This window comes from Mustela nigripes, chromosome 7 (assembly GCF_022355385.1).
Source record: "Mustela nigripes isolate SB6536 chromosome 7, MUSNIG.SB6536, whole genome shotgun sequence".
Lineage (NCBI taxonomy): Eukaryota > Metazoa > Chordata > Mammalia > Carnivora > Mustelidae > Mustela > Mustela nigripes.
Window position 1 is genome coordinate 10972156 of NC_081563.1, and position 25181 is coordinate 10997336.

At 41.3% G+C, this 25181-nt stretch overlaps 1 protein-coding gene across 1 annotated transcript in view; it reads left to right on the forward strand.

Moving 5' to 3' along the window:
- Positions 1-2520: 2520 nt before the first annotated feature.
- Positions 2521-25181, forward strand: part of DDX1 (DEAD-box helicase 1) — a 33662-nt gene continuing 11001 nt past the window's right edge. Inside the window, exons 1-16 of the mRNA XM_059405175.1 lie at positions 2521-2576; positions 5549-5600; positions 5893-5956; positions 7108-7137; positions 7728-7824; positions 9693-9740; positions 10376-10459; positions 10691-10774; positions 11148-11224; positions 12336-12408; positions 14077-14153; positions 14267-14381; positions 15123-15261; positions 20446-20506; positions 23408-23506; positions 24596-24685. Of these exons, the coding sequence (XP_059261158.1) occupies positions 2561-2576; positions 5549-5600; positions 5893-5956; positions 7108-7137; positions 7728-7824; positions 9693-9740; positions 10376-10459; positions 10691-10774; positions 11148-11224; positions 12336-12408; positions 14077-14153; positions 14267-14381; positions 15123-15261; positions 20446-20506; positions 23408-23506; positions 24596-24685 (1206 nt within the window). The 5' untranslated portion in view covers positions 2521-2560. The remainder of the gene's footprint in view (positions 2577-5548; positions 5601-5892; positions 5957-7107; positions 7138-7727; positions 7825-9692; positions 9741-10375; positions 10460-10690; positions 10775-11147; positions 11225-12335; positions 12409-14076; positions 14154-14266; positions 14382-15122; positions 15262-20445; positions 20507-23407; positions 23507-24595; positions 24686-25181) is intronic.

Sequence of the window (25181 nt, forward strand, 5' to 3'; positions counted from 1 at the left end):
AGGGAGTGGTTGGATTTCTGGGCTTCTAGGAGGTTCCATGAGAGGAGGCATCCATATTATCAGCTTGTTTTGGGAAGAGTAGACCAGGAGCATACTGGTCTGAAGGCACCCATCCTCTGCCTCTTGGTTTAGCGAAGGAGTTGCCTGCCACTTCTTTGCTTGGCCTTGTCCTTACTTGCAAAGTGGGCAGTCAATCACATTTTATCCCAGTGCACATTATTTAGGCTATTACCACACACACACCCGCCCACTCACACACCCACACCCACGCCCACACATTGATATTTATCAAAGTAGTATGTCAGAGCCAAACTTGATAGGGCATAAGCTGAAAACATCATTCATTCCCTTCAAACTCTCTCTGTGGGTATTTCTTTTCCTGACCTAGATAGAACTTCTGGCATCTTCTGAAGCTTTTCTGGTTACTCTCAGATAATGAAAACTTGTCTGCTTTCTTCCATCCCATTGACAGCCTCATTTCTGTAATTAAATTATTGAGTCCAGTGTCACGATCAAAATTCACAACTTGCACCAAAATTGTAGCTTCCTCCCTCCCCGGGGTTGGCAGTAGGGTGGGGTGTGGGGTCAGGCTCTGCTCTCCCCTCTCCCATTAGCGGTTTTCTCTGGGTTCTGGGGAGAGAGAAAGTCATGTGGGGTGGGGGAGATACCTACCTTCATCTGTCTGCTGCCGTGTGATCTGATTCCGGTCCTCTCTGGTTCAGTCATGTGCAAGGTTGATTCTCTGAGGGTGTACTTTCTGTGGTTATCTTGGAGATTCTTTTGCTGGTATCTTCCAGGTACAACTCACAGGAGGCAGGTAGGTGATATCTCTCCACTGCCTAGAAGGTATGAATTCAACTGGGCTCTTTGGGAGTCTGCCTGCCGTGTCACTTAGCTTCTCCAGGCAGCTCTCTGCAGCACATTTCCTTTGAAGACCACTTCAAGTCCGTTCCCACAGGTCCAGTGAGCCCTTGGCAGAAAGGTCACGTGGGTTCGCCCACAGGGGTTGGAACTGTGACCTGCTCTGTCAGCAACCTTGTCATTCCCTTTGTCTCTGCCTGCCACATCTTCTCACAGCACGTCTAATGCTTCCCAAAACCCAGAGATCAAAAATTCTGAGTAGTCCCCCGGAAAACGCTTCCTGTCTTGAGAGAGGAAAAATGCCATAGGATGTCAGCAACTCTCTTTAGAGAAACCTCTTTTTCTTATACCTTCAATCCTTTCTTGGCTAAGGCGAGGATTGGCTAAAGGCAAGTCCTGGGTGATGGGTGATCTCCTGTCTGTCTTTAGAATGTGACATCTATTCAGAATTGCTACATTGCATAACTCTGGGGGTATCTTTTGCCGAATTATATATAAAACGTGTGAGGATATAGAATATAATGTAAATGGTGTCCCCTGGAGGTGTGAAGCTTGGGGCGGAATGTATTGTCCTTGCTTTTTGGAGCTTCAGGCAAATCCTGAACATGTAACCCTGAACATGTAACATGTAACAAACGCTGCGCATGTAACAGTAACACTAATACTTGCCAATCCTTACCACGCACTGTGCGTTACCCGTTTTACGGAATCCTCCTAACAACCCTGTAGGGCAGGTGCCACTATGCCTGGCTGTTTTACAGGTGAGTGCCCCTAAGGAAGCCCAGACTTGTGCAGGTTACACAGGTTGCTCAGGAAGTGGGGGTCCTGCAGCAGCACCTCTAACTCCACCCGCGCATCTTGCCCGAGGGGTCCGCTTTCCTGCGTGTCAGTGTCATCCCGGGGCGGCCTACCGGTGGCACAGCAGGCCCCTGCCCTGAAGCAAAGGGCGCTCAGACCCCACGGGCCCCTGAGCGGCTGTGTGTGGCCTCAGACGAGTTCCTTGACTTTCCTGACTCTTCCTGACCACCTCCCAAAGCACTAACACTGCCTGAGGATGTGCGGGGAGCATTACACCCTCACTCATTCCTCTCTCCCTGCAAAGAGAAGGGAGTCCAAGCGCGGGGCGGTCAGACAACCTGGGAACGCTCAGGACCACGTGGGACGCCCGGGCAGGGAGGTGGGGGACCTTCCATCAAAGGCACCGAGGGGATGTCTTGGGGGCAGGCACTCCGTAGTGTAGGGTTTCTGGGCGATGAGCTCAGAGCATCCCCTCCATCCTTCCCACACCACAAAGCCCCGCCGATCTTCAGAGGCTGGGGGTGATGAACCGGGCCGCCGTGTTCTGCCATCAGATCACCCTGGGCCACCGGGGGCCCCTCATCATTTAACATCTGTTTCCTCGTGTGTGTTAAAGTGGTCCTGATGACCCATGGCACGCCCTAAGTAAACGGTAACCACTAGCACGGCTAATGACGACGACCAGTCCTGGCTACCAGGGGACCTGCTGCACTCGGGCCCCGCACGGCGCGCTCCCGGGCGGACCCTTTTCTTCGGCCGGAACCGATCTCCCGGGACTGGGGTCCTGCCCGGACTCGGAAAGCCGCAGACCGCAGGCCGGAAGCGCGCGCTGCCACTGCGAAGCGTGTCCGTGCGGAGGGAGGGAGGGAGGGAGAGCGGAGCCGCGCGCGACCCGGCGAAGATGGCGGCCTTCTCTGGTGCGTCTCGGGAGCGGGGAGGGGCTGGGGCGAGCGGCTCCATCCGCGCTCAGGTGCCGGGGGCAGGCGGCCGGGAGCCGTGGGGGCGGACCGGTGCGGCGCGGGCCGGGAGGGAGCTGTCCGCTGCGGCGTCCGCAGTGCGGGGGGTGGGGGGGACCCGCGGCGACCTCGGGGAGGCCGGGCCGGTGCGCCTCGGGGGCGGCGAGTGCCTCTCTCCGCGGGTCCCGGCCGCGCGCCCCCGGCTCCCCGTCGTCTTTCTGCCGCGTCGTCGTCGGCCGGCCGGCCCGGGGACCCGCGGCCGCGGAAACGGGCGGCGGCGCCGCGCCAGGCCTCCTGCCGCTCTGACGTGGCGGCGGTGCGCGGGGCTCGGCCCGGCCGACGGCGGCCGCGCGTGGGCAGGCGCCGCGGACCGGGCCGCCCGGCCTCGGCCCCCGGGGTTCCAGGCCTCTGCGGGGCGGAGAGCCCCAGGCACCCGTCTGGCGTCGGCTCGTGAGACGCCGAGCCGGCCGCGGCGACGGGCCGGGCCGGGCCGAAGCGTGGTCGCCCGCAGACGCTCGCGCCGCGGACGGGTGGCACGTTCGCGTGTGCTCGGCTCCGCGACCCTCCCCGGGACGGCAGCCGTCGCTCGGGGTGGCGTCTTTCACCCCGGAGCCGTGATCTTTCCCAGCCGCAGCTTTACGGAGCTGCCCCCCGCGTCCTGCCTCGGAAGGGCGCGGAGTTTGGGCACAGTCCGTGTATCCAGCGGGGCCTGGGATCCTCCGCGTCTCCGCCTGTTCGGGGGCCTCAGGTGGAGCACGGTGCGGTGCTTGCTTCCCTCTACTATAAACACGAGGAATCCCACTTCTTTAAGTCGCCGGAGAGGATGTCTGGTGTGTGTGTGTGGCATCTTCTACGGGGAGGCACCGCGGCGCCCACCCGGAGTGCTCGCCGGCTGCCTGCCCGCCCCAGCTCCCCGCAAAACAGGATTTTAGAGCCCGGGTGTGTAGAGCAGCGCCAGATTGTCATTTCATAGGTTGGCTTCTTCCCGGAGGCATGCCCAGATGTCAGGAATGTTAGGGGAAAGGACCAGAAGAGTCTGTGGTAGGAAATCAAGACATGGAATCACAGAACAGGAGCATTCCTGTTTTCTCCTTAAATATTAATGTGTTCTATTTTCTAAAAAATATTTTATTTATTTATTTATTTGAGAGAGAGAGAGAGATTATGAACAGGAGGCAGAAGGGGGGGTAAGCAGACTCCCCCCTTGCGCAGGGAGCCCAAAGCAGCACTGGATCCCAGGACTCTGGGATCATGACCTGAGCTATAAAGGCAGACGCTTAACTGACAAACCACCCAGACACCCCAAAGTGTTCTATTTGGAGAAAACATGGTTCCAAAGCAAACATGCAGAGAACGTGACCAGAGTGGAACAGAACATCTAGAATTTGCTGAAAGCGGTCTGTGGTTGCTGCTTGCAGTCTAACAGTTTGACAAGCGACTTCAGCTTGCCGTAGACTCGGCAGCTTTTTTAAGAGCATTGCTTACTTTTTTTCAAACACTATGGATTTTAGAGTGAGGATGTAGCTGTATCTAATGGGACCAATTCTTAGAAAGGCCGCTTGGGTATACAACTTCAGATCTTCATTAGTTTTTTGATCTGTGGATTTTCCTAGAGGAGATTTAGAGGTAGGAGAGCCTTTTTTTGAAAAAGATTTTCATACTTTCCCCTATCGTTAATATATGTATTAATGAGTTGACTAGGTACCGAAGTTTTAGTGTTGTACCTCTTGTGTTAATTGCTAGTATGATTCTTTTCTTGTGCAACAAAAAAGCTGTTTATCCAGTGTATATGTCCAATGTGTAGATTTTCACATTACAAGAAATAAAACATCTCCAAATTGGCTATTTCTGGGGCTTAAGAATGTTTGAGTGTTGATAATTTTTTTTTTTTTAAGATTTTATTTATTTATCAGAGAGAGAGGGGGAGAGAGCGAGCACAGGCAGACAGAATGGCAGGCAGAGGCAGAGGGAGAAGCAGGCTCCCTGCCGAGCAAGGAGCCTGATGTGGGACTCGATCCCAGGACGCGGGGATCATGACCTGAGCCAAAGGCAGCTGCTTAACCAACTGAGCCACCCAGGCGTCCCGAGTGTTGATATTTTTTAATAGAAATGTGTATTTTTGTGATAATAATAATAAAAGTTTCATTTTCCTAAATGCAGACTTAAAAATTACTTATTTGGAAAAGAGGTTTACACAGTCCAGCTATCTACTTCATGTGTAACTATTTGAGAAAGGACAAAATACAATCAGAAGCAATCTTAAGACTGGCTTCACAGTGAATTAATTATTCAAATACCTGAACAGTGAAGAACCATAGTTCTTCAAGTGTGATTTCCAGTTACCCAAGTTTTCACCCCGGCGCCATTTTTAGTTAGCCAGAGTTTGATTATGGTTGCCAGTAAGGCTGGGCCCCCTCTCTACTTGTCTGCTCACTTTTCTCGGATCGCTAAGGCTAATCAGGTGGTCCTCGAATAGTCAAGGCACATGACTTCCCCGTTATCTTTCTATAAACCAAAGTGTTGGTTGAGAAACCTCTCTCCGACTTTTTCACCAGTCACAGGAGGGAAGCACTCACTGGCAGCTACTGTGTATCGAGGGATAACTATGTGTCAGATGCATTACATATCACTATCGGTAATCTTCCTGTGGCTCTACAGCCTAGATCACATTAGAGATTTTGTCAGAAGAAAACAGGTTTATAGCTTCATAAGCTTTAGAGCTTGCTCAAGGTCACATTGCCAGGGAGAGTTTGTATTTGAACGCAAGTCTTTCTCTGTTAACTATATACTCTTTCCAACAGTGCCATGCTCTGGAGGTACTAAATAACAGCTACGCTCCAAAACCTCTTCCCTTTTCTTTGGACAGTAATTTTAAAAGCAATGTTATTTACATTTAGTATGTTCAGTTTTTTAAAGTGAGCTTTTATTTTCAGAGATGGGTGTTATGCCCGAGATTGCTCAAGCCGTAGAAGAGATGGATTGGCTGTAAGTACATAAAGCTTAAATGTACCTGTGACAACAGTGTTCAGTAATTTAAACAGTTGCTAGTGATCTTATCAAATATTTTTGAATCTGGTTGAGTAAAATTCAGTTTATCTTAAGATTCTTTAAATTATAGAAAGTTTCCTTTTTCAACTCTGATGTGTTTTTAGCTAGAAAAGATTGGTGCTGTTTACCAAGTCAAATACTCTTTTAAGTTTATCGTTTAACATAACTTATTTAGCATAGGTGATTCTCTTTTTACTACTAACTAAAATTCTTCAAAATATTCTTTTAGTCTCCCAACTGATATCCAGGCTGAGTCTATCCCCTTGATCCTTGGCGGCGGTGATGTACTTATGGTATGTTTGCTTTTGGGGAGGTATTTGGGAGCTGAGGACACAATTCTGTGGCAGTTTGTGACCCACTTGAAGAGCGCCGTAGGATTAGAAATGGTATTTTCACCAAAATTACTTTTATTCACATTGAGGATACATACACTGTATTCAGAGTAATGAGGCAGAAGTTGTGGGGAACACAGAGATGAATAAGATGCAGTCTGTACCCATGAGAAGCTTAAATCCAGTAGCATATTAAGACAGGTACAGAGAAGTGTCTGTCATACAAGTGATCTATTTGGGGGAGGTATATTTTGGACAAAGGAAAGTTGAAAGAGAAATGCTCCGTAAGTAGAGACTATATCAGTAAAAACTGTGAGTAGGAGAATGCAGGATATGATCCCAGAGTAATTCAGTCAGATGTAGCGTAAAATGTGGATGTGGGGGGCAGGTGTATAACTTGAGATAAGATGGAAAGTATGTAGTGGGTTTGATTATTTGGACTCTCTCAAGTGTCATGTTAAAGAATTGGTATTTGTTGGCAGGGGGGAATCAGAAGTCTTTTTAAAAAATTATTTATTCTAGAGAGGTAGAATGTCTGCATGAGCTCTGGGTGGGGGAGGAGCAGAGGGAGAGGGAGAGAGAGAATCTCAAGCAGACTCCACCAAGACTGGAGTCCCATACAGGGCTCCATCCCACAGCCCTGGGGTCATGACCTGAGCTAAAACAAGGAGTCCGATGCTTAGCCCGCTTAACCAGCTGAGCCCCCCAGGTATCCCGGGGTCACTGGAAATTTTTAAGTGGGGCTGTTACATCGTTAGAACTGTGTATTTATGAAGACTGTGTATTTATGAAGATATTAGCAGTTTGTAGTACAGCTCAGAGATTAGATTCTGCTGGGATACTTTTGTAGTAATCTAGATTAGAATGATGATGGCTTGGATTTGAATGGTAGCCATGGGAAAGAAGAGGGGAGGGCAGATTGTTGAGGGATGGGGGAGAAGTGACAAGATTGGCAGTAGTCACAGTTGACTGAAGAAACCTGAGGAATCTAGAGGCATTGAAAATTATAGTAGCCAGTCAAGTCTTAAAAGATTTCTCCATACTGTCATGTTAATTTGACTTTTTAAATTGACAATCTAATTTGTAAGCTCTATTATTTTTTTCCCACTCAGGCTGCGGAAACAGGAAGTGGAAAAACTGGTGTAAGTAATGAACTTAAGTTGACTTACTTTGTAAGTCTTGATTTTTAAAGCGAGTTTGAACAGTAGTTTTTACTTTGAATACTTAATAAAACAACATTTCCAGAATGTGAGGAATTGATTGCTTGCCCCTGAGAATGATATTTTAGTTGGCAGCTGATTTCTGAAATGAGATCTGCAGGAGTATAGGCTTAAAACTAGTACAGATATAAACTGATCTTGAATAAAGAGTTGCAGTATCTTTAATTTCTGAATTTTAATGCAATGGCTCTAGTAATAAAGAGACTGCAAATAGAGGTGGCTTTCTCATTGGCCTGGACCGGGTTGGTCAGACCAGACCCTATTTTTCCTCTTTAGGTTTGTTCTGAAAGTCTCCATTGTTTATGGTTTTGGGTTGTCAATAGCCTCCTGTTTCCTTCACTTAATCAACTCTTTTGTTATCTTGCTGGTATTTTGGACTTGGGCAAATGAAATTAGAGTAGCAGTCTGGAATATGTAATTATTTAATGCGCATGTGTAACTTTTATAACATTGATTGTTAAATTGTCATTAATATTGAATATTAATGTAGAGAACTATTGTTTCTTTGATAGGCTTTCAGTATTCCAGTTATCCAGATAGTATATGAAACTCTGAAAGACCAACAGGAAGGCAAAAAAGGAAAAACAACAATTAAAACTGGTGCTTCAGGTAAGTTTTGCATATTAATATTTCCCTTCTATGTAAAAATAGTAATTCTCATTCCTGGCATTGACTGATGGGAGGTGAGAGTGTGCATTTTTATTGTCAGTGTTTGGGGGATAGGGCTGTTGGCATTTGGTGCCCTAGAAATCAGGGATGCTAAATGCCATTTATAGCATAGTAAATGGTGAAAGATTGTCTCTCCTAAAATACTAACAGTGCTTTCTTTGAGAAAACTCTGGCATTTGGAAATTATATTTAGTTATTTTAATGTTTTTCATAATGCCTTTTATGTCTGATATTAAAGATAAATTGGTATAGTATTTTACAAAAGTATTGAGGATTTTATAAAAATTGATGGAATTAGAGTCCATGATGGTGGGACGTATTTCTTCTACAGGGGAAGGAGGCATGCATTGTTTTTCCTTTAAGAAAGGAGTCCAGGAAGTTAAAACGTAAAGTGTAAATTTCAAAGTGCATTATGTTTAGTCCAGTTTACCTGGAGATCCATCCTTTTACTAGGATTTCCAGTCCTGTTTATGCCGTGGATAATGTTACATCAGTTTCCTCATCTGTAACTTGTGTTGCTTTCATTAAATGGTTCTATTTTGTTATATTTTGACAAAATTTGTTCTGTATTTTAAGTTACTTTTGTTTCATGGTACAGAACACGATTGTGACAAAATAGCAAGCTTAAGTGGAATGAACTTGCCAGATCAACATTTCTCAGCAATTTGAAAGTAACAGTGTTGCATAGTTCATAGAATGAACTCATAAATAAATTGTGAGCTAATGAGTTCATTTAGGAAAGGTGGTGGTAAAAGAGAATGCTTTCAGAGGAGGGTAGTAGTACCTTCCAGAGGAGGTAGTAGTTTCAAAAATCATGGCCTGTGAGGAGAAAAGACACTAGAGGTCTAAACATAGAGAAGCAAGTGCAGAAGAGATGAGATAATTGTAAAATCACTGAAGGGATCTCGAGAGAAAATAACTGTTTCAGAAAGGACCAGGACTAATTAGAAATAATCTAATGAAGATTTCTGTTTAAGAACTTACTAGTAATTACAAGGAGCAAGGAGAGAGAGAACCTCAAGAGTAAGTTACTTCTCCATCAGAGAGTTTAAGCAGATGGTAGAGATTGTTGGGCCACAAGAAATCAAGAAAAGATTTCTGCCTTGGGCAGGAAGTTAGGCCTGAAGTATATATAGAGTATCTATAGAGTTCTCGAGCTAATACAATTCTTCGGTTATGCATAGACTATTAAGATGTTTTAAAAAAGGAAAATGTTGGTTCCATGCAAGTGAGGAGGGAGAAAAATTGTGACTTTCGAATGTGGTACTGACATAAAGGACTTGCTTTTCTTTTAAAAATGACACAGTGATACTTAACTAGATCCTGATACATTGGTCATTTATTTTTTTAAATTTTTTTTTAATATATATATTTTTTATTATTTATTTGACAGAGATCACAAGTAGGCAGAGAAGCAGGCAGAGGGCCCTGAGCTGAAGGCAGAGGGTTAATCTAGTGAGCCACCCAGGGGCCCAACTTGGTCATTTATTTCAACGTATTTAGTTACCAAAGCTTCATTTTATCCGTGCCTTCTTAGTTACGACAGAGATCAGTGCCATCTACTACCAAGTGCTGTGAAGCAAGTGAGGAGAAAGGGCTTTAGCCCAAGGGCAATGATTATTGCTTTTCACTTTCAATTTTGCCTTTACTAGAAAGAGCAAAACGTTTACTTGTATGTTCCAAATAATTTGTAAAATCATATTAAATCTAGGTATAAATCTGAATTAAGGTATCACATGAAATATATCTTATTTTTTAGAGAGTGTTTTTAATTTCGTATGATTGTGTGTGATTTATTTTAATTTTAGTTCTCAACAAATGGCAAATGAACCCATATGACAGAGGATCTGCTTTTGGTAAGTAGATAGATTTTAGCAGCTTATTTGTAAGAAATTTGTTTTTATTTTTTAAATTTTTTTTCATAATATAATTTTTTAAATTTTTTAATTTTTTATAAACATATAATGTATTTTTATCCCCAGGGGAGAATTTTTTTTTTTTAAGATTTTATATATTTATTTGACAGACAGAGATCACAGGTAGGCAGAGAGGCAAGCAGAGAGAGAGGAGGAAGCAGGCTCCCTGCCGAGCAGAGTGCCCTATGTGGGGCTTGATCCCAGGACCCTGGGATCATGACCTGAGCCGAAGGCAGAGGCTTTAACCCACTAAGCCACCCAGGCGCCCCGAGAAATTTGTTTTTAATAATACCTGAGAATAGCAAGAAAATTAAGAAAAAGAATAGTATTAAATGAAGATTTGTGGTGAAAATGAAAATGAAAAATAGTATTAAATGAAGATTTAATTTACCAGATACTAGAATGTAGTTGCTATATTTGAGTAGTTGAGTAGTGACATAGGAATAGTCAAATAAGTCATTGGAATATAATGGAAATGTGTCCTAGTATATGTGATAAGTTGACATGCATGTTTCAGGATGCTTAATTTATATACTGTGTGCTGACATGGTTTTTTGTGTTTTTCTCAAATCCAGCAATTGGGTCCGATGGTCTTTGTTGTCAGAGCAGAGAAGTGAAGGAGTGGCATGGCTGCAGAGCGACGAAGGGGTTAACGAAAGGTATTTAAATAAAGCATTTGCACTTGTATCAACTTGTAAAGTACCGTATTAATACATGAACTTTCTTCAGGTAGCTTTAAATCAAGGATCTGAAAAGATTTCTAATGTTACAAAAAGATCTATATTTCTTCGTTTGGAACATAACAAATTGTAATTCAAATCGTGGGGAAGGGCCTTCACGGTAAATGGTTCATAGGTGTGTATAAATCGCACAGTATTTTGCCCTTCTAGGGAAGCACTACTACGAAGTGTCCTGTCATGACCAAGGATTATGCAGAGTCGGGTGGTCTTCCATGCAGGCTTCCTTAGACCTAGGTGAGTGTTTCTGAAATAAACTGAATTTCCTGGTTTATATTTGTGGATTGTTGACATTTTATGATAGTAGGGAGCAAAATAATCTTAACCACACAAGTTTCTATTTTCAAGACTTGGAAATAATAAATTTATGTATACCTCACTGTGTACCAAAAAGATTTGAGGTACTAAAAATGTATACTATTACAGTGTAAAACAGGAGGAAGAAGGTTCAGAATATGAGGGAAGTCGGAGTACAGTTAGTATGCAGCAATATGTACCACACGAAACTGCATAGATGCTTTGAGTTTTTGTAGATTTTTAGATTTGTACGGAGCTTTTAGTTTTTATCTTTACTCTTAACCACATAAATAAAATACATTTTAAAATCTAGGTACCGACAAATTCGGATTTGGCTTTGGTGGAACAGGAAAGAAATCCCATAATAAACAGTTTGATAATTACGGAGAGGTAAGTTGTATTACCGACCTAATCGTAGCATTAGTAAGTTTTCTTATGTACTTATTTGGTCACTGTGACGTGTCTAGGAGTATAAAAGGGACTCTGAAATTCAGGTGGATTTTCTGAACATTTTCTACACAAAGTTCAGATTCACATTTCCGTGAAGAAATGTTTAAAATGAGCTGCATATTTTTATTCTTACACCATTTATTAGTCTTTCCAAGGTATATTACTTTGTCTCTATTTTCACTTATTTTGATTTTGGCTTTGACTTGAATGTATATGTTCTTTTCTTATTTTTAGTCATGGTGAATCTAAATGGTTTTTTGTTAAGTCTTAGTCTGTAGTAACGAGGATGAGCCTGGATGTCATGTTGATTCTAAAAAGCCTATCAGGACGTCTGTGCTATGATATATGATATGCTGTAATAAGCAATTTGTTTCATTTTTAAAGACTTTATTTTAAATAAACTCTGCTCCCAGCGTGGGTCTTGAACTCAGAACCCAGAGATCAAGAGTTAACGTGCGGGCGCCTGGGTGGCTCAGTGGGTTAAGCCGCTGCCTTTGGCTCAGGTCATGATCTCAGGGTCCTGGGATCGAGTCCCGCATCGGGCTCTCTGCTCAGCAGGGAGCCTGCTTCCTTCTCTCTCTCTCTGCCTGCCTCTCAGTGTACTTGTAATTTCTCTCTGTCAAATAAATAATAAATAAAATCTTTAAAAAAAAAAAAAAGAGTTAACGTGCTGCATCAACTGATCCAGCCAGGTTCCCCAACAGGCTCTTTTTAACACCTCCATTAGGGCTTCAGGGAACTATTTTGAAGCACTGACTACTTTTGATGTAGCTGTACTGAACTTTTAGCTTTTTTTTTTTAAGATTTTATTTATTTATTTGATAGACAGAGATCACAAGTAGGCAGAGAGGCAGGCAGAGAGAGGGAGGGGAAGCAGGCTCCCCGCTGAGCAAAGACCCCCTGATGTAGGGCTCAATCCCAGGATCCTGAGATCATGACCTGAGCTGAAGGCAGAGGCTTAACCCACTGAGCCACCCTGACGCCCCTGAACTTTTAGCTTCAATTACGATTTTTCTTTCTATTAATAGCACTGCACTTTCTGCTTTTCTAGGAATTCACTATGCATGATACCATTGGATGTTACCTCGATATAGATAAGGGGCATGTCAAATTCTCCAAAAATGGTAAGCTTTCAGTGGGTTGTCTTGTTAGGGAAGGTAAGATACCCAATATTTGTGATTTATAATTCTCTTACCCTCTTCTCCAGTCCTCCCTCCCTCCCTGCCCTTTTGAACCAGTATGTTTTGAGCATTTACTCAATGCCAGGCACACCAGCAGGTGCTCTATCTAGAACAGAGGATGGAGTCAACAAACATTGTTTCATCTTGTGGATTTCCTACTGGTGGAGAAAGAGATGCAGGCTATGTTAGGTTGGAACAAGTACATTGAAAGTTATGTAATCAGGGTAAGGGGATGGAGGGTGCTAATAGTCTAGGGGCATGCTCCTTTATACTGGGTGGTCAGTAAGCCTTCTCTGATAAGGTGCCATTTGAGTAGCAATCTGAATGAGTTTGGTGGTGGCCTGTACAAAAATCTTCAAAGAGTATTTCAAGCGGAGGGAACAGGAAATGCAAAGGCCTTGAGATAAAAATGTGCTTGAGGTGTCTGAGTGACATTGAGGAGGCCAGTAGGTCTGGAACACACTGAGCGTGGAGCAGGGTGGTGGAATGTTAGGTCAGTTGAGGTAGCGAGGCCAGGCCATATAGGGCCTTCTTAGGCCATGATATAAACTTTCTGAGTGAGATTGGAAGCCATTAGGGTTTTGATTGGCGAGAGAATTGATATCCTCTCTCTTCACTTTCACTGTTTCATGGCTCTGTGTTAAAAACAGAGTGGTATGTGTGGCAGCGGTAGATAGGGGGCCAGTGGGTTGCTGGGGATTGTATTTGGGGCATATTAAATTTGAGATACTTACTACACATCTAAGTGGTGAAGTCAAGTCAGTGGTCAGATGTGTAAGGCCAACCCTGGTAAGCCCAACCCTGTAAGGTCAGGGTTGGTGGTACAGCTTTGGGAGACAAAGGCTTATAGATGATACTTAAAGCTAGAAGGCTGGATTCCCTACATAGGGAATGAGAGTAGATAAGGAATAGGAAGGATCTGAGTCTGGGGAATCTTTCGGTTAGAAGTCAGCAAATTGAGGAGAATCTTAGAGGTGAAGGAGGAGGAGACTCGAGAGATTGAAGTCCTGTAGTCCGCGTGATGAAAGGATTTGAAGGAGGGAAGAATCAGATTGTATCCAGTGCTTCTGGTGGGTGTAGCCTAGAAAGAAAGATGGAGATTAACCACTGGGTTTGGCAAGTACAAATCACTCATGATCTCTGTTTTGGTGAGCTTGATGGGTGAGTTGGGGGAGTGTGACTGGGAGTCACTTCAGTGATGAGAATGGGATGAATTGAAATGACACAGGGACGGTGGAAATCAGGGAGTTTTACTACACACGGGAGAAGAAAAATAGAAGGTAGAGGAAGATGTCGATTCAAGGAGGTTGTCTGTGTTTTAATGTTACAGTATGGTTGTGTGCCATGGGCTGTCTCGTCGAAGTGTCTAATGGAAGGTGATCCATTATGAAGGGAAAAATGTGGAGTGGGAGAAGGGGCACTTGTAGGAGTAAAGTAAGAAGTGAAGAGTTTGACATTAGGCAGCCCAGTTTAGCCGTGGGAGCAGGACGGGAACGCATGCATGTGGGTGGGTTGAGAGATTTGATGATGTGAGCATACGGACGTTCTGTCCCGATCATTTTGTTTTCCTCAGTCTCTTTCTCTCCCTCTTTTTTTTTTTTTTTTTTTTAGGAAAAGACCTTGGTCTGGCCTTTGAAATACCACCACATATGAAGAACCAAGCCCTCTTTCCTGCTTGTGTTTTGAAGGTAATCAGAAAAATGTTGCTATGATTATAAGCTACTTTGATCTGCTTTATTTTGTACTGGTTAGTTTGCTGTTAGGTTAAGAATTTTCATTTTCTCCCTTTCTTCCATGGTAGAATGCTGAACTAAAGTTTAACTTCGGTGAAGAAGAATTTAAGTTTCCACCAAAAGATGGTTTTGTTGCTCTTTCCAAGGCACCGGATAGTTGTGTTGTCAAATCACAGCACACAGGTATTGCTTTTGAGTGGGTAAGAATTGCAAGAATGGGGTACTGGCTAAAACTCCAGTAAGGAGGCTTCTCCTAGTGAGTGAGTTACACGTGCTCCCTGTGCTGCTTTAGTCACACATCTTTACTTAACACGTCAGTAAAATTCAGTTTCAAAACCTGATTCATAAACTCTTGAGTATTTGGTTTTGTTTAGGCATTTTGGGGAGACTGATCATGGTGATGGTATCTAGTATTTATAAAATTGTGCTTATTAAGTGCTGTGGCACTGTGTTAAGTTCTTTACATAGATTATTTAATCTTCACAACCCTATAAGGTAGTACTCTTCCCATTTTACAGACAAAGACCTCGAGGAATAGGGACTTGACGTAACTTGCCCAAGGTCACACAGCAAGTAAGTGGTAGAACTGAATTTAAACCCAAGCAGTTGGACTTGAAAGCTCATACTCTTACCATTGTGTTGGCTAATCTATGTCAGTTAGTTAAAGTAACTGAATTTCATAGCTTGTTTCATAGCTTGTTTACTTTATCACAAAACATATGATCAGTTGTAATCATGCAAGTAAATTTAAAGAAGCTATAGTTGATTTTAGGAATCCTAGCTTTATTTTGTTTTATGACCGTGTCCTGTAGTTTTTTGACAGTTACTGAAATTTTTGATACTGGAATATTTGTGCTCATGCTTTAAGAGTAAATGTATTGAGATGTGATTTGAACACGTTCCCATCGTTTTCATTTTCTTAAGGTAATGCGCAAGTGGCACAGACGAAGTTTCTCCCCAACGCTCCGAAAGCTCTCATCGTCGAACCCTCCCGAGAGTTAGCTGAGCAGACTTTGAACAACGTCAAGCAGTTTAAGAAATACATTGATAATCCTAAATTAAGGTAAAGCTTCCTTTTGTGCTCAAATGCTTTGTTTTTAGGTTTGAGGTGTTTTGGAAGAAGAGTAAGAAAAAAAATGAGGTGGAAATTCAGTATGCACATACATGCACAGGTGTGAGTGTATAACTTTAACTTTGATATATAGTAGCAAGTAGTTTTTATATAAAAATTTTTTTAAAAAATATTTTTGTTTTGTTTTGTTTTGAAAGAGAAAGAGAGAGCTTGTGTGCTCCCGCGCTGGGGTCGGTGGTGGGGAGAGGTGTGGAGGGGTGGGAAGGGCAGAGAGACTCTTGAGCGGACTCTACTCCCAGCCCAGAGCCTGACAGGAGGCTGGATATCACAACCCGGAGATCATGACCTTAGCTGAGTGAGACGCCTTCCAGGCACCCCTAAAACTCTTATTTGATAAGTTTGTTCAAAGATAAGTAAATTGAGATTTTTCTCGTACATGAAATGCCATGGTTTGCAAAACAATATCAGTAATTTTAATTATTTTGTATTTTTTTAAAAAATTTTTGTTTATTTGACAGATCACAAGTAGGCAGAGCAGTACACCGAGGGTGATGGGGGATGGAGGCTCCCTGCTGAGCAGAGAGCCAGATGTGGGGCTCTATCCCAGGACCCTGAGATAATGATTTGAGCTGAAGGCAGAGGCTCAACACACTGAGCCACCCAGGCACTCCATTTTTTGTATTTTTAAAAGATTTTAGAGCACATGTATGCACGCAGGGGTGGGGGGTGCAGAGGGGCAGAGGGAGAGGGGAAAGAGAATCTTAAGCAGACTCCTCCCTGAACACAGAGCCTTAAGTGGAGCTCGATCTCATGACCCTGAGAGATCATGACCTGAGCCAAAACCAAGAGTTGGAGGCTTAACTAACTATGCCACCACACGCCCAGAAATTAATATTTTTAAGGGAACATTTCATTCACTGTTAGATCCATCACTTCATTTGTGTAGAAAATATCACTGTTTCCTACATGTTGGTAAACAGTTTGGGGAAGCTGAGTCTAGCCTGTCTCACAGGAAAGAGAATTTTCCATTCGGGCTTTCACTGGTCACCGCCTAGTCGGAGGGCTCCCGGAACCCCTGGAGGGAGACCGTAAGTGAAGTGATCTTGTGGAGCTCCTTGCTCAGTAGCAGTCCCTTTTGTCTTGAGGAAGGCCATGCCTTATAAACTACTGTGTGAGTTGATTTGTTACTTGATTTTTGTTAATTACCTTTTTTATTGAGACATAATTCTCACACCATAAAACCCACCATTTTAAAGTGTACAGTTGAGTGGTTTTTGGCACAGTCAGGTTGTGCCAGCATCACCACTCCCTGATTTCAGAAATTTGGAATTGCTGGCATTTTTAAAAAATATTTTATTTATTTGTCTGTCAGAGAATGAGAGAGCAAGCGTCAGGCAGGAGGAGAAGCGGGCTCCCTGCCTGCCGAAGGAGCCAGATGCAGGACTAGATCCCTGGCCCCTGGGATCATGACCTGAGCTGAGGGCAGATGCTAAACGACTGAGCCACCCAGGCGCCCCAGGACCATTTTTTTCAACACTGATCTTTTTTTAACTTATAAGTTAAACTTACTCAGGGATAAATTATACTTCATACAGTTTTTTAGGTGAAATAATTCTTAGTTTTGTTTTGAGGATTGATGCATATGTCACTCATTGGGGAATTATTTGAATATCCTACTATGTGTGGAGTCTTGGGCTCTGGATCAGCGGCATAACAGTGAGACAGTCTTTGTTTTCACAAGATTAAGTGTGGGAGTGGGGGGATTGTGTGAAAGGGAGAGAAACAATGGAATAAATGGGGTAGAATGCCTTGGAGATATGATAGGGAAAGTTACTGTAGGAAAACACAACCAGGACATCTGCTTTATGTCAGGGACTTGGAATTCTTCACAAGAGAGTGTGTTTTGAAAGAATGTAAAATGCTAATATGAATGGATTTTTGTACTGTAATTATGTGTAAAGGTTAACATACCCTTGGACAGGGACTGGAAGGGAAAATGAATAATAAAATCTATTTATTAAGAAGGTAAAATTGTAGGGGTGCTTGGGGGGCTCAGTGGGTTAAGCCTCTGCCTTCCGACTCGGGTCACGATCTCAGGGTCCTGGGACTGAGTCCCGCATCGGGCTCTCTGCTCAGCAGGGAACATGCTTCGCCCTCTCTTCCTGCCTCTCTGCGTACTTGTGATTTCTTTCTGTCTGTCAAATAAATAAAATCTTTAAAAAAAAAAAGGTAAAATTATGTTTTACTTATTTTGGTTATTCTGTATAAATGAACCTTCCTTGAAAACCCAGCTCAAGTCCTAGTCTGTGAGGCTAGCCTGGCTGTACCAGCCCAGTCCTTTCTCCCTCCTTGGACACCTGACTGTGTGTGCTTCACCTTAATCCTTATACACTGTCACATGTTAGTGTTCTTGTTTTAAATATGCATAGTTTTGCTCATCCCAACTTAGCTTTGTAATCCTTAAGTCAAGGGCTGTTTTTTTATATTCCTCAAGCATACAGTGCTTTGTACACAAGGATAGATTGGGCTATGTGTGTATCTTCTGCTAAATTCATAGGGATAAATACAAGTGATAAGGAAAGTGGAAAAGAGTATTGTAGCAGAAGAAATGATAGATTTAAGGATCATAGTTTCCAAACTGGGAACTTAGGGACTTTATTTAAAGATACAAATTGTTAATTCTTCTCTTAGATATTTAATATTAGATATTTATTCTCTTAGATATTTTGAATCAGAATTTCCAGGGGATAGGAATTAGAATTTTTTTGTTTTCTTTAGGAAGAATGGCAGCTCTTCCAGGTGATTCCTATATAAATAATCTGGCATCTAATATTACCATATTTAGGAAATATAACAGCTACTAGAATGGTTATAACAGCTCTAGAATGGTACATGGTTAGGGAATATGCCAAGGTAATGGACATTCATAGGTGAGAAAGCACTTTGTGTTTCGTATTTCTTGTAAATTGTTCAAGATGAGGATAGGAAGCCATAAAGCCAACTTTTAATCAGTTGTAGTGTTACAAGACTTAGTGTTAAGGTTGTCTACTTTCTTAGTGTGTTCTAGGATTTTTTAAAAGACTGTGGTCATTAAGAGTAAAATTAATAAAGGAAGATACATGGTAGGTATTTCTGATTGGACGTTGCTGGCTATATCAGGAAGTAATTTTGCTTGCTTTATAAGGAGGAGACAATCTTTTTTTGTAAATAGCTTTAGTTGCATCTAATTCACATACCCTACAACCCACTCTTTAAAGTGTTCCGGTTGCTTTTAGTTTTTCTATTATATTCACAGAGTTGTATTGCTGTCACCAAAACCGTTTTTAGACTTTCTCCTCACTCTCAAAGGAAGCACTGTACCCATTAACAGCCATTCGGTTTCCGCCTGACCTCACCATGCCAAGGCAGCCACTGATTTATTTTCTGTCTGTAGATTTGCCTGTTTTGGACATTTTACATAAATGGGATTGTGTGATACATGTTCTTTTGTGACTGCCACTTGCACTTAGCGTGATGTCATGGTTCGTTCATGACACAGTGTGGATCAGTGCTTATTTCTTTTATATTGCCAAAAAGCATCCCATTTATTTGCATGGACCATGTTTTTACTTATGCGTCCATTAAGTGAGGGCGTTTGGGTTGTTGCCACTTTTTGGCTGCTGTGTTATGAACATTAGTATGCAGGTTTTTGTGTGGACTCATTTTCATCTCTTCTGGATATATACGGAGTGGAATTGCTGCATCTTATAGTATTAGCTTCATGTTCAGTGTTTTCAGGAACCACCCAGCTGTGTTCTAAAGTGACAACATGGTATTACGTTCATACTAGTAATGTTGAAGGTTCCAGTTTCTCCAAATCCTCAACACTTACCTCTCATTTGATTGTAGCCATCCTAATGGGTATGAAATCATATCTTATTATGGTTTTGATTTGCATTTCCCTAATAGCTAATGGTGTTGAACATCTTTTCTTAGGCTTATTGGCCATTTGTAATGTACACATTTTATTTCCCGTTTTTCATTTGGGTGGTTTTGTTGAGTTATCAGAGTTCTTTATATATTCTGATACGCATATGATATTATTTATTAGATATAGGATTTGTGGATATTTTCACTCTCTTGATAGTGTCTTTGAAGTACAAAGGTTTTTATTTATTTATTTTTTTAAAAAATTTTATTTATTTATTTGACAGAGATCACAAGTAGGCAGAGAGGCAGGCAGAGAGAGAGAGGGAAGCAGGCTCCCCGCTGAGCATAGAGCCCGATATGGACTCTATGGATCCCAGGATCCCAGGACCCTGGGATCATGACCTGAGCCGAAGGCAGAGGCTTTAACCCATTGAGCCTCCCAGGTGCCCCGAAGTACAAAGGTTTTTAATATTGAGGTCTGATTTATTTTTTTCATTTGTTGCTTTTGTTTTTGGTGTCCCATATGATGAGACTTTGCCTACCCAAAGTCATGAAAATTTACCCCCTTGTTTTCTTCTTAAAGTTTTACAGTTTCGTGTCTTGTAATTGCACCTGTAATTTATTTTGAATTAATTTTTGTGTGTAGTATTAAAAAGAGGTCTAACCTCATTCTTGCGCATGTGCATATCCATTTGTCCCAGCACCATTTGTTGAAAAGGCTGTTCTTTCCCCCACATAGAATTGCCTTGGCATAATGTGATCTTTTTTAATCTAAGCATTAAAAAAATTTTTTTTGGAATGAGAAAAATTCAACAATGTGAAAGAATATCCTGTGAAAAATAAGTATTTCAGCTAGTCCCCCAGTTTTTAGTTATCCCATCTGGAGGCAACTTTTAACAATTGATACTTATATATTTCAGAGATATAATTTATACACATACAACCACAAATGTTCAAGAAGGTAGATTGGAAGCAGATTTTGGAGCCCTGGGAATTAGCCTAGTACAGGAGGACATGGAAACGAATGAGAACTGGTGTCTTCTGGGTCTCAGGTGTTCACGTGCTCCTCTGCACGGCCTGTTCTAGCATTTATGCGGCTGCTGCAAGTGAAGTGCTTAAATTCCACCCTTCTCCAGCCTTTGGTTGTAGATTGTTTCTCAGTTACTTAATTTACCCTTAATTTCCACCGAAAAGAAATGGATACAAGTCAAACAACACGGCCAGCTTGAATCGTTCTCTATGTTATCATTATGGTATTTATTTCAGGGAGCTTCTGATAATTGGAGGTGTTGCGGCACGGGATCAGCTCTCTGTTTTGGATAATGGGGTAAGTTGTACTTTTAATTTTTAAGAGGTTACGTTATGAGCTATCATTTTGGCAGTTGTAGTTTTGTTGTGTTTCAAGAAAAATTAAGTGAGTCTGAAATTAGAACAAGAGCAAAACAAAATTTGTTCAAAAACATGTTGCAAGTATGTCTTTTCTTTTCCCAAGTGTATACAGCACGGTAGTTTCTTCCAAACCCCTCATGCAAAATTCAGCATACTTTTTTTTTTTTTGGTTTACCTTTTGAGCACTTGAGGATTTTCTTCTTGCTTTCTCATGAATTAAGAATCCTTTCTTTTGGGGCACCTGGGTAGCTCAGTGGGTTAAGCCTCTGCCCTCAGCTCAGGTCATGATCTCAGTGTCCTGGGATCAGGCCCCGCATGGGGAATCTCTCCTCAGCAGGGAGCCTGCTTCCCTCTCTCTCTCTGCCTGCCTCTCTGCCTACTTGTGATCTCTGTCTGTCAAATAAATAAAATCTTTAAAAAAAAAAAAAAGTATCCTTTCTTGGAGATAATGGGAAAAAAAGAAACTGGAGTTAAGAATAGAAATGGAAATCAAGTGGATTGCAGAGAATGTGGACATTTTGGCAGTGACCCAAGGGACGGATGAAAAGTGATAAACTCTGGCTTCAGGAGGAGGGAGATGAGTTCAGATATGGGTCAGGGGAGTCTTACAAAGGGTGCGTAGGCATGCAGTTACAAAAGACAAAGCTAGGACTGGGATCCTTATTATAAGGTAATATTCTTAACTGGGCTCATCAATCCTGTGGCGCTAGATATAGATAGGACTTCATAAAATATTTCATATGTGTGAAGTAACTTGTCCCTTTCAAATTTCTCTCCCATTTCCTTCCCTAAATATTTTATTATTTGATCTAACCCACCTGATACTGAGTCATGGCGAGGAATTATGTCCACTTCTTTCAGTTCCACTGGTGCCCCTGTCAAATGAAATTTTATGCTGTGTGGTTTAGATTGACCTGGTATGACATATTAAAAGCAAGGAATCCTATTACTATACTTGTTAATACTATTTTAAGATAGTAATATTGCTTTGATATGTTCTTATTTGCTGTGCTATATTTTTTAGTGGTTGTAAGAGATTTAATGTTCATTTCCATTCTTGGCTCCTCAAACCCAAATCCATTTTCTTCAGAAGTTATTAAGTTTCTTAACTCCTGTTTTCCAGCTGTAGAGATTTTAGGGAATTCTGTATGCTTCTGTCATTCATATCTAAATTTAGTACTGGCTAAATCCAATGGTAGTTTTATTCTGTGGCTTTCTTGACACCTTCAGAGCCATTCTGCTTAGGGAATCTAATACATTCTCTTTCCGCTCTTTCCATCTATATTCTGTCCTCCTGTGATCTCCCATCATCCTCTGGCTCAGCCGTAGTCCTGTGTTGTGTCTTGTCATGGGCTAAAGTCAGCTTTGGAGTGAGAGAGTAGAACTGTGTAATTTTTACAATTTTAAAAAGTTGCAAAAAAAAAAAGTTGCACAGTTAAGCAACATGTGCAGTTGACGCCCAGAGGAGTAATTGGTGCTATTATACAGGTTTTTCCAGCTTATCATTTTTTAAACCTGAGAGACCTGGTATATATATTTCACATAAAGTGAGTTTTCATACTGACTTTAGCTGCTGAAATTGAGGAGAGTGGAGACTGATATGTGGGTTGGAATCCTATCGTAAAGAGATGTTATAGTAAAGAGTAAAGAATCAGAGGGATATTTTGTTCATTGCTATGTATAGGACCTGTCACCATGCTTGGCACATAGCTGGTTCTTAATACATTAAACAGGCCTTATCTTCATATTTTCAGGCAATATTCTCTACTTTGAACTGAGACTTGCTTATAGTTATCAGTACTAATGAAATAGTATTCTCCCCATTTTTATAGATTAGGAAGAGGACTTATACTGAATATTAAGTCACTTGCCCAACATCTTATAGCCTCTAGGTAGCGCTTACTTTAAAACCCATATTCCTGATCACTGTGAACTTGATTAAAAGATGCATGTGTGAATGTAAAATACTGTTCACTTTTGTACTGGTGTGGAGTTTATTATCCTCTTCCTTTTGAGTATGTTTGAGAATTTTTATAATAAAAAGTTAAAATAAACCTTGTTCTTGAGTTAGACCTTTTCTCTTGTTTGTACCAAGTTTGAAATTCCAATTTGGATACTTACAAGCTGTATCATTTAAGTTCTTGTGATTTTTTAGTATTCTAAACTTCAGTTTCCTCATGTAAAAATATGAATATTTAGGGTATCTGGATGGCTTAGTCAGTGAAGCATCCGATTCTTGTTCTTAGCTCAGGTGTTAAACTTGGGGTCATGAGCTGAAGCCCCCCTGGGGCTGTTTTGGGCTTCCCACTGGGCATGGAACCTACTTAAAAAAAACAAAAACAAAAACGAATAATAATAGTAGTATTTCCTTTCGTGGTCATGAGATGATAACAGTAGTTTTAAAACATTAGCACGGTGTTGTATCAGTTGTCAGAGCCATCTTGCATCGCCAAAGGTGTTGCCCATTTCAAAAAAAGGGAAAGTTGAAAGTAGAAGAGATGAGGTCACACCGCTGGGTGGTGGAGCTGGCGTTTGAATCTGGCTGAACTTCAGAGTTCCCAAAAATTCATTCACTCACAGAATACAAATTTTATGTATTAGACTGTACGTAACAGTTAAGGATGTCAAAATCAGTTATCCAAAATCTTCACATTAATTCCAAACCAAATACAGGTATGGTAATAGGGCATTATCTACAGTTCCTGTTCTGAGAATTTCGAGCTGATGATGACTGCTTCAGTGTGCATGTTTTCACCGTAAGTAAACCACCGTTTGTTGCTGTTTTACAGTGATCAGAATAGTGGTTTGGTTTTCATTAGGTGCTTTTGATATTTTTCAGGTAGATATAGTTGTTGGCACTCCAGGAAGACTAGATGATTTGGTGTCAACTGGAAAGCTGAACTTATCCCAAGTTAGATTCCTGGTCCTGGATGAAGCTGTATGTTGAAATATAGTCGTACTTTAAAAAAATTTTTTTGCTTGTGTTTTGGGAGATAAAATATGTAAAATGATGGAAAAAACCACAATTCAGTCATGATTCTAATACCTAGAAATAATCATTACTAGTAGTTTGGTATATTTTCATCCACTCCTTGTATTTATATAAATACTATTTTACATGGTAAATCAAGTTATGTGAATCTAGGAAAACTTTTTCTTTTTCTTAATAAAGTCTCTTAAGTATTTCATGTTCTTATTTGTGAACAGTTTTTAAAGGCTGTCTAGTGGTCTATGATATGGATATTTCATGGTTTATTTAACCACTCTTGTGACTAGATATGCAGATTTGTTTTTTACTCCAAATAGCTATCTTTGTTGATACATAGATTATTTTACACATTATAGTTATTTTTTTATGTTAGAGTTGCACAATGTAAAGTCTAAGAACATTAATGTCTTGGAAGCTCTTTTTTTTTTTAAAAATTTTTTATTTTTTCAATTTCTTTTCAGTGTACCAGAAGTCGTTGTATATGCACCACACCCAGTGCTCCATACAGTCCGTGCCCTCCATAATACCCACCACCAGGCTTCCCCAACCTCCCACCCCCCGCCCCTTCAGAACCCTCAGATTGTTTTTCAGAGTCCATAGTCTCTCATGGTTCACCTCCCCTTCCAATTTCCCTCAACTCCCTTCTCCATCTTCTTGGAAGCTCTTGAGACATACTTTCAAAGTATTTTCAGTATGAGTTGAGGTGGTTTTTTAATACTGAGGATTTTTGTTTTCATATTTTCATATTAAAATTACATGTTTAAGGATATGTGATAGAAACTGTCATCTCTAGTATTCATATTAGAATACTGGAGTATAGTTTTTGGGTTGTTTATGGTCAGCTTTTTTATATTCTAGTCACATGGAATTAAAGTTGAATTTATAACTTGTCTTCATCTGATGGGAAATAATCATTTTGAGAATATGGGGATATGTATGTTTATGAATACATTCCCATTATCTTTTTACACTTGATTTACAAAAGAAAGATTCAGGTATTGATTAAAAAATTTATGCTTTTCTTTGCTTCTCATTCAGGATGGGCTTCTTTCTCAAGGTTACTCTGATTTTATAAATAGGATTCATAATCAGATTCCTCAGATTACCTCTGATGGGAAAAGACTTCAGGTATGAAATGACAGATGCATCTTAAAATACATGTGGACAGTTGTTATGTGTTAATGCTTATTTTGTTTTGTTCTACATTTTGTTTTGGTGTCTTATGATTACATTAACTGCCAAATAAAACATTTTCGTTATTACCTGAGTAAATAGTACACACAAAGAAACGGTCTTGAAAGCTGCGCATAGAAATGAAGAAGAAGGGAACTAAAGAAAATTAGGTGTCACAGAAGATGATAAGCAAAAAATTCTTAGTTGTTTTTTTTCTACAGAGCATTTAGAGTTTATATTTCGGACTGTGAGGAGGACTGCTTCGTGTTTGAGGGGGCAATATCATGAGCTGTTGAAAACAGCTGTTGTCATTATTTCTTAAAATATTACTCTTATTTTTCTCACCTTCACTTCCTAGGAAGAATTTGAGAGGTAGAAGAGGCTTTAAGGGGGAGAGAAGGGAACAAACAGTAACTTCTTCATCTTAGTCTTCGTAGGACCTCGTGGAATC